General features: G+C 43.3%; 1 protein-coding gene across 1 annotated transcript; it reads left to right on the top strand.

The window, feature by feature from the left end:
• Positions 1 to 439: 439 nt before the first annotated feature.
• Positions 440 to 8,940, top strand: tmem91 (transmembrane protein 91). Its single transcript, XM_063204402.1, has 3 exons — positions 440 to 883; positions 5,700 to 5,846; positions 8,785 to 8,940. The coding sequence occupies exons 1-3, from the start codon at positions 440 to 442 to the stop codon at positions 8,938 to 8,940; spliced, it is 747 nt and encodes a 248-aa protein (XP_063060472.1).
• The last annotated feature ends 520 nt before the right edge of the window (positions 8,941 to 9,460 follow it).

The raw sequence follows: 9,460 nt of genomic DNA, 5'->3' as shown, positions 1-9,460 counted from the left end.
CGTGCTTGTCTGGGGTAGACAGCGCAATGCAAAACTAATTTTTTAAAAATTGGATTACAGATAAGATTATCGCTACATCTGCTCCCATCCAGACGGGGCTAAACCTCTCCGTGCCATAATCCAGACATATTCTCGCTGGGGAGAGGTGAGAAAGCAGGTCACTGCGCTGGATGTTCATCACACACATCTGATCTGATACAGTATAGCAGGCCTACTGTACTCAAACTTGCGGCCCTCTGTGGCCAGAGCGACTGACATTAAAAAACTGAATACAGTTCAATGGAATTTTGCTGCTGTCTTCTTACTATATGCGGCCTCTTTGAAAAGCCAGTGATTTTTCCTACTTGTCCCTCTTGGCACTGAAGTTGAGTAGCACACTGCTGTGCTACAGTGTATCTACTAGGGACGAGCAGCAGCAGCAGCAGCAGCAGCAGCAGCGATGGAGAGTTTGGACGAACTGGAGCACCCCTTGCTGGGAAACAGCCCCACAAACTCTTGCCTGCATGGCGGCTCCGAGGGGGGCTGTGGCGGAGGAGTCTACACAGGCATCCTGGTGAGGTGCGAAGACGAGAGAGCGCTTCACTCTCTCGCCTGGAGGAGTTACTGCGCCTCCACCACGGACATCCACCAGCACCACCAGCAGTACCTGGATCCCTGCGCTCTCCCCAGCACCCTGGAGTCCTCCATCTACCCCTCCGCCCCGATGTGGGTCACCGCCGACTCCCTGGGCCTGCATCATAATAAGGACTATCTGGAGACGACCTTTGTGGATATCGGGCCCAACTCTCTGGAGCTGGAGAAGAAGCTGCTGAACGAGGCCAAGGATGCCCACAGCTTCTCCTACAGCATGGACGATGAGGACGATCTGCTACCAGACTTTGAGGTAAGCCGATTTAAACAGTCACATGAACATGAACATTACATTACACTTAGCTGATGGTTTTATCCAAAGCGACTTACAGACATTATAGGGTATCGGTTAGAGTCCCTAGAGCAGAGTGGGGCTGGGTGCCTGATGCTTTTATCCAAAGGGACTTACAGACATTATAGGGTATTGGTTGCAGTCCCTGGAGCAGAGTGGGGCTGGGTGCCTGATGGTTTCATCCAAAGGGACTTACAGATATTGCAGGGTATTGGTTGCAGTCCCTGGAGCAGAGTGGGGTTAGGTGCCTTGTTCAAGGGAACTTCATCCATGGAGGGAGGAATGGTGGGGGTTGGAATCTGCAACCCTGGGATCTACAGTCCTTAACCATTACACTCATAATTTGGTGGTGCTGCCCTTTCCACACTGTTAAGATTTAACCATTGCTTCAAGTATGGCACAGGCTATGACCTGAGAGCAGTCCTAAAAACCATTTTAAAGGAGGTAAAAGGTTTTGAAAGTCTCAAAGGCATATCATAACTGACATTTAAACCATCTAAAACTGGTGAAAAAATAAGCGGTTATTATTAGGATGGAATATTGCAGGCAATTCAATAAAGCCTGGTGAATAATAAAGCTCTCAGCTGATGTAAAGCTGATAACATGACAGCATGATGATGCAAGTTTCCATTATGCTTCATATTAAAGATCTCTATCAGCATTCAATAATGCTTAATATTGAAGTTGCATTTATATTATATTTTATATTTTTTCTTCATGGTTGTTGTATTGAAGAGGCACTGAAATACTATAGTATATTGTACACAAATTATGAGCAGTATATAAGTATTTTCAGGTAGGCCTACATTGAGTAAAAAAACAGATTAACACGGTAGTTATTGCCGTGAATGTTGTTTTGTGGTGATGATTTCGTCCAATAAGACCGAGTGCTCCACATAAATAGCCTCAATTTAGTGGATTCATTACCTTGAATCATTTTTGACTCACTTTGCCTTTTGTATTGTCATAGCAACACTATTCACTCATAGCCCAGTCATTTCAGTCTTTTTCTGTGCTTTATGAATTTTAAGTATAACCTAACTAGTAAATAATAAGAAAATAAAGTTAAAATGTATTTGTTTTCAATCACTATGTACCGCTTGCCCACAACCCCCACCAATATGAATGGAATGGAACTTCCCCGCACACCAAATCAGAAAAACCAAACCATTCTCAACCAAAAGTACAGTAGTACATATGGAGCCTCTTCACCAAACAGCTCACTAAAGAATTCCAGGTCTTGAAAAGGGCCAATAAATGTTTCCCAAACGCCCAAGATGGCCCAGCCGTGGCTTAGTCGGCTGGGCACTGGACTGCTACGGGGGCGACCCGGGTTTGCTTCCCGACCCGGGTCATTTCACGATCCTCCCCCGTCTCTCTCTCCCATCTCGTTTCCTGTCCCACTCTTCACTGTCCTGTCTAATAAGTTGAAAAACCCAAATATGTATAAATTAATCTCTGTCCTCAAAATGTAACATAAATACCCCATTATGATCATGTGAAAAAAGAGTTCTTGAGAGTTTTTGAAAATGTATTAAAATTAAAAAACATTAAGCCTTCACTTAATACTTTGTAGAACCACCTTTGGCAGCAACTACAGCCTCAAGTCTTTTTGGATATGATGCCACAAGTTTGGCAAATCTTAAGGCAGTTTTGCTTATTCACAGCGATTCACTTTTTCCACATTTTATTACGTTACTGCCTTATTCCAAATTGTATTAAATTGATCTCTGTCCTCAAAATGTAACATAAATACCCCATTATGACCATGTGAAAAAAAGAATTCTTGAGAGTTTTTGAAAATGTCTTGACTTGACTTGATACATATATATTTAAAACAAACACCCAAGATGCAAACAGACATTCCCCTGTGCTGTGCTGTGGGCGGCCTGCGCACCACACCAAGCCCAGCAGTCATGTCCTGCTCCGATCCGACTGCATCAGAGACATGCCCTGCCCTTCGCCATTAAGCCACACTGACAGCATCACCACATGAGCCTTTAACAGAGAGCAGGAGCTTCGGGCTCTTGTGTACTTCTGTGCTCACGTAAGTCGTGACACGTTGCACACCCCTTTGGGCACAAGTGCGCTCCTGTTGTCTCAGTCAGACACAGAGAGCACTTCGGGCTCTTGTGTACTTCTGTGCTCACGTCATGACACGTTAGTTGCACACCCCTTTGGGAACAAGTGCGCTCCTGTTGTCTCGGTCAGTCGTGCGTCAAAGCTTTAGTTTAGCCGAGAGGCCTAAGTGCAATCACTGCACCGTAAAAGTAGCCTGATTATCATCGACTTTCAAATCTCTTCGAGACTTGGGCTGACCAAGAGCATAACAATTAACATTTCCCAAACGGCATGGTTGACCCCCCTCCCCTCCCTTGGTTTGCTAATAGTTGCTTCCCGATTTTTAGGGAGCTGAGAAAGTACTTGAATTGCTCTTGACCTGGCTAGAAGCAACGCAGAAGGCGTTACGTCACTAGGAGGGCACGGCCTGGCTACCGTAAAAGCTCCCTTGTTGTGATTTATTTGGTCCCATACTGCGACCTTCTCCTGCTGCGGCGAATGATGTGAGGTGAATGTTGTTGTGTGGACAAATCGCCATTCGCCATAGACATGCACTGTGGTCCTGATGCACCTCCAACACTGAGTGATGACGAAAGAAGATTAACATCCTGACTGGGGAAATAACGTGTACTGTACCCTGGGGAGAAAGTCATTTTCGTTTCTTACCGGTGCTACCCCCCACCACCACCCACAAACAAACAATAAACCATCAAAATAAACATGAGCATTATATATCTATAATTTGCTGCATGGCTATTTCTCTTCATAGGAGGACACTTGTCTCAAATGGCATAGTGTGATTGTATGTGTTTTCTACTGAAAGAGCAGACCTTACTTTTTTCAAATGTAGGATTTTGGGCAGCATTAAACCTATTCTCTTACCGGTACAGTACTGCGTACCAGCTGTAAATGTTATACCGGTGCTGGGCACCTGTGTACAGCCGTCTACTTTCACCACTGACTGTACCATGCATGCAACGCCAGTGTGTTGCTGACCTCACAGTCAACATTATCTGCTGGTAGGTAGCCTATAGTAAAATCAATTCACTTACAAAAAGTGTGGATGTGGTCATAAAAGACAGCGGGAGATAAATTGAACATTTTTGCAGTATATTTAACCATTTTAGCCCGATAACTCGAATATGTTGTTTAAACTTTGGTGCCTGTAGACACATATAGGCTATGCTGCATTCAGGCTCTTGAGATTTTAGCTTTTTAAATAAAAAATGTGGGTATGTTGCAGCTGAATGAACACATTCTAATGCGAGAGGAGGGTCTTTAAATGCAACTTATTTTATGTATTTTTGTACCTCAGAGGCTTAGATATTTAGGTTTTTATAGGCTAAGGGCAACTTTCCCAGCAGGCGTTTTTTTGCAGGTGCTTTAGGCATCAATGGGTTAAACAACAAAGCTGTACAAATCTATCAAGACCCATCTCATCCCATGTATTCTGAAAACATGTCCCTGCCATCTGGCTTACATCCTGGCAATGTGCCGTTTCTTACTGCAATGTTTGTCCTGGTGGGATGAGTCAAGGGACTTCATCAAGGAACAGATGTCAATAAACAAGTACCAATCAATGACAACATTCTCTGTTACCACACCAACACAATCACCCAGGGCAATACCAGGTATTAGGTATGTTACTGCTGTAAACAGTATTTCTGCTGGTGGCACATTATGCTCCTTATTGTATTGGTCTGCTGTTTTTTTTATTAAAGCAAATTGTACATATTAATCTAATCGTTATACTACTGTATTTTATATTACACTCTATTTTAACTGCAGATATTCCTATCTATTATCCATTTGTGATGTACGTCTAAATCCCTAAGCAATAACTTAAATGTTCTGTCGAATACCGAATCCATTGCTTAAGATTTGACCGAATCCCTCATTTCTATTTCACTCTGTCTGTGCATCTATCCAAGTGACATACTGTAGTTAGTAGAAATGAAAATCATGCTGCATTTCCTCCACAACATGCACAATTATTTGCTGGTATGGAGTAATGTTGTGACAGGTGTGATAGATACAGGCACCTAATGTAAGAGAATGCTAAGGCCATTTACTGTATATACGGTAATACATTTAAAATGACGAGACGAGAAGAAACCATCCCACCTGGCTTCAATCCCAGTGCCCTGGGCCTGGGCATACTGTACTATACATACAGTATGTCCAGGCCTGAATAGGGGGAGACATCGGGCCCGGGCACTTTTGGCTTAAAGGGGCCCCTCATAATTAGTGGCACAGAACTGACTCACCGATGGGCCCGGCACTCTCGTGGGCCCCTATTTTCAGAAATTTAATTATGATTATTTTATTTTTTTACATTTCTGAAAATAGGGGCCCATGAGGGTGCAGGGCAACCAGGAAATGCCCGGTATGCCAGATGGCCAGTCCAGCCCTGAGTATGTCTGTGGTCCAGGGGTGAATTTCTCAAAAGAGAAGTTGTTAGCCTGTTAGCAACTTCGGTATTGCCAATGGGAAAATGTATTGAAAACAGCAAAGTAGCTAATGTAGTAAGCAACTTTGGTTTTGAGAAATCCACCCCAGGACGGGGTACAAAATATAGATTTTGACCACAACACCAAACATTATTATTTTTTTAGATTTATAATTTCTTTTCTTGTATTTACATTTACTACCATGTAACTGCTGCATCATTGGAGGGTTTCATGAAAAAAAAATGCAAATGTCTACTCACTCTTAGGACTCCTCCAGCGATGAGTTCAGCGACACAGACAGCGAGATCAACTTCCCCCTGATGATCCCTCAAGACTACCTTGGGCTGGCCTTCTTCTCCATGCTCTGCTGCTTTTGGCCTCTAGGAATCGCAGCCTTCTACCTGTCACAAAAGGTAAGGTGACAACTGACCATGGTGTTTTAGTTGATGTGACCATAGACATAGATCTCACTGCTCTGTCGTCACTCCCTCAAAACCCCGCCCCAGAGCCCTCTACCCCGCCCGCGTTGATTCAAAACACATCTCTGTGTTGTGATTGGTTTAGTTGCCATCTGCCAGATTCAGGGCAATGTTTTCAAAATGTACACTGGTTCGAGGCCAGACAACCAAATGCAGGCAAAACATTTTGCTGTCCAGCAGTTGGCGCTGGTTTTCCAGGCTACTAGAGAACGCCATCAGGGTCGGAGAAAAGGTAAACAGAAGTCTTTAAGGTGAAAACCTTGGGTATGGTATACCTAAGACAGAAATGTGACATTGGGTAGAATATACTATACTACCTAATACAGAAATTAAACATTTAGATGCCATGCCTAATACAGAAACTACATTTTCATGAGGAGAACTTGCATCAGCAGATAACTTCAGCAGGTAACTTTTGATGATGACAGTCAAGACACTATCTGAAAATCAAAAGCCCTTCCTGTTGTTGTCTGGCAACAATGCTAAAAATATTAGAGAGTAGAGTAGAGACTAAAGTAGTGCATTAATCCCGAGGGAAATTAAGGTGTCCAATAGCATACACATAAATACAGAAAAGTATACACACACCATTACACATACCGTACGTAGGCCTATGTGCAATGCACATACCGTAGGCCTATGTACAATCTTTTTAAGGATTTCACAAAGTGACCTCTACAACAAATTATAAAGCATTTCAATCTTTGTTTAAATTTACATGATTTAAAAGTAAAGCATTTTGTGGATTTTGTTTTAAAACCAACAGTATGATGATATTATTTGAAATGTTTAGCCTGCCATGTTTTATTATTATTTTTTATACCTGGGTTCCATCTCAATTAAAAGTAAACAGGGTGCTGCTGGGGGTGAAACATCCGAAGGTTGCAACTATTTGACATTCAAGGCAACTCCTCTCATTTTTTCCAGCAAATTGCAGCGTGACAACCTGGCCTGCATGTCAGCTGCTGAGATATTGCCTTCTAAAAATAAATAAGAAGAGCAAGAGAAGGTCAAGTGGGGATAGCACCAGGCAGCACTTGAAGAAAGGTTACGGCAGGTGCTGAATTTAAAAAAAAAACTATATCGGTATTATAGAAAGGTCAGAGAGGACTCGGACTTCCAATGTTCTTTGGTATTATGAACTGATAACCAGCAGGAAAAGACAAAAGAAACATGGTGATCCTTTAGAATGGCTCTACACGGCCCAACCTGGGCTCAAACGGCTGGACACTGGACTGCTACAATGGCAACACGGGTTCGATTCCGGCCCAATTCATTTGTCGATCCTTCCCCATCTCTAGCTGCAACCTCTCTCCCCACTGGTTTCCTGTCTCACCTCCACAGTCCGATCTCCAAAATTAAAGGCATAAAAAGCCCCCAAAAATAGGGCTGTACGACTGACTGACATGACATTTTCCTAATGACTAGACATTTTTGTGGTCTTAGTTGATGTACAGTTGTCTTGACAAAGATACTTACTGACCACATGGCCTTTGTTCACGTCAAGTTGTCATGACAAATACATGAAGACACACACCCGTTCCAAATAAAGTGAGCTTGACAATAAAAAGCCAAAGGATAATTTACTGCATGATAATTAATGGCGAATCTCACATCGTAGTTAAGACAAAGTCATGTCAGTCTTATGTGCACTAGCCTGGCGATGCCATCCTATGTACTCCGCCACATTGGCTCCGCACATACAGTAGTCTGGCGAAAGCCTCCTAGCTTGGTTCGCTCACTGTCAGTAAACAGTTGAGAGAGGTGACGCAGAACTCATCCCTTGAGTCCGTTACTGATTAGTTAAAGGGCACCTCCTGCCAATTTCAATGTGCTGTTGTATTGCTCACGCTACCCTTGACTTGTCAGTACCCGGTGACGCTGCATTTTTTGGCTCAGCCCTTTCCGAGATATGAGCTATTCTAATGGGGGCAACTTTTGTTTATATTTCAAAAAAACATTTTTATGTATTCCGAAAAACATCCAAAAGGTTATGCATCATCAGCAGACAGCTAGCAAGCAGCGATACCTTTAGGGAAAATATTTGGAGTAGGCCTATGCTCATTTTTTAAAAAATGTAAACAAAAGTTGCCCCTATTAGAATAGCTTATATCTCGGAAAGGGCTGGGCCAAAAACTGCTGCGTCATCGGGTACTGACAAGTCAAGGGTAGCGTGAGCAATACAACAGCACATTGAAATTGGCAGGAGTTGCCCTTTAAGGTAACACTATTCACACTTTTGTCTTGTTATTCATATGCTTTTGCAACACTATATCGTAACAGTCATGCTAATAAAGCACCATTTGGATTTTAATTTGAATTCTGAACTCCAATGAATTTAAATTGTGCAGTAAAGGTCATATCATCTCCCACCCTCCATGGAGACGAATTCCTCTTTGCTTTCGCCAGACTGTTTGACGGAGTCAAACCTATTCACTTTGCTGAAAATACTCAACTACATCATATCAACATTGCTATGATGACATTACAGAGAGTCTTAAGTAACAGATCAAGACATAGCCATTACAATTTTGGTGACAGTAGGGTTATAACATACTGTAGGCTCTGCGCAAAGGGGTTAAATAGAGTGTGTTACTAGAAATAGGCCACATTACTTTCGCTTTGTTGGTTCTCATTGCCACGGCCTTCTAAAAATAAAAAAGAAAGAGCAACAAAAGGTCAAGAGAGGAGACCAGCCACAGCACTCGAATTTTAAAAATATATCAGAACGACAAAAAAGGTCAGAAAGGACTTGGACAACCAATGTTCTTTTTTGCAGTTGTGAACTAACAAGTGGTAAACTGACAAAAGAAATGCATTACCATGGCTTTGCATGTGTTCTTCTTCTCTCCCCATGGCGCGTCGACCGCAGACGAATAAGGCAGCGGCGCAGGGGGACATCCAGAGTGCCAACGCGGCGTCGCGTCAAGCCCTGTGGCTCTCCGTGCTGTCCATCATCTTCGGCATCATCACATACATCTGTGCCGTCGCCGCCCTCATATCCTACCTGTCTGGGAAACCGCCATAGGACACACCTGACACACACACACACACACACACACACACACACACACACACACACACACACACACACACACACACACACACACACACACACACAGCTCAACACGTCATATGCAAACACAGAGGACTGCCAACAAGGCTGCTGGAGCTGCAACTTAGGGGTGAACTTCTCAAAACCAAAGTTGCTTACTACATTAGCTACTTTGTTGTTTTCAATGCATTTTCCCATTGGCAACTACTGGAGTTGCTAACAGGCCAACAACTTCTCTTTTGAGAAACGCACCCTAGTATAGTACCAAAATCAGGGAGCAGTTCTACCCACGTGGGTGCCCTAGGTGAAATGTAGATATGGAGGGCCTTTTGAATTACTTTAGCTCGTGTTAACCATGGCTGGGCTAACTATTCAGGGTGCCCTACAGAGGGCAGATGTGGTGAGGTCCTAGGGCAGGGGTCTCCAATTATATTTCTCCAAGGGCCAAATTATGTTGAGCAAATGTGGCTGCGGGCCAAACCAACGCCCCAAA

The sequence above is a fragment of the Engraulis encrasicolus genome, chromosome 8, assembly GCF_034702125.1.
Source record: "Engraulis encrasicolus isolate BLACKSEA-1 chromosome 8, IST_EnEncr_1.0, whole genome shotgun sequence".
Lineage (NCBI taxonomy): Eukaryota > Metazoa > Chordata > Actinopteri > Clupeiformes > Engraulidae > Engraulis > Engraulis encrasicolus.
The sequence above is the reverse complement of the archived record's forward strand: the minus strand, read 5'-3'. Positions and strand labels throughout refer to the sequence as shown.

Excerpts from the sequence above, each read along its gene's own strand:
- tmem91 (XM_063204402.1), top strand. The coding sequence starts at position 440 with ATGGAGAGTTTGGACGAACTGGAGCACCCCTTGCTGGGAAACAGCCCC. Across the intron at positions 884-5,699 it reads ATCTGCTACCAGACTTTGAG|GACTCCTCCAGCGATGAGTT; the intron begins GTAAGCCGATTT and ends ACTCACTCTTAG. Across the intron at positions 5,847-8,784 it reads CCTTCTACCTGTCACAAAAG|ACGAATAAGGCAGCGGCGCA; the intron begins GTAAGGTGACAA and ends CGTCGACCGCAG.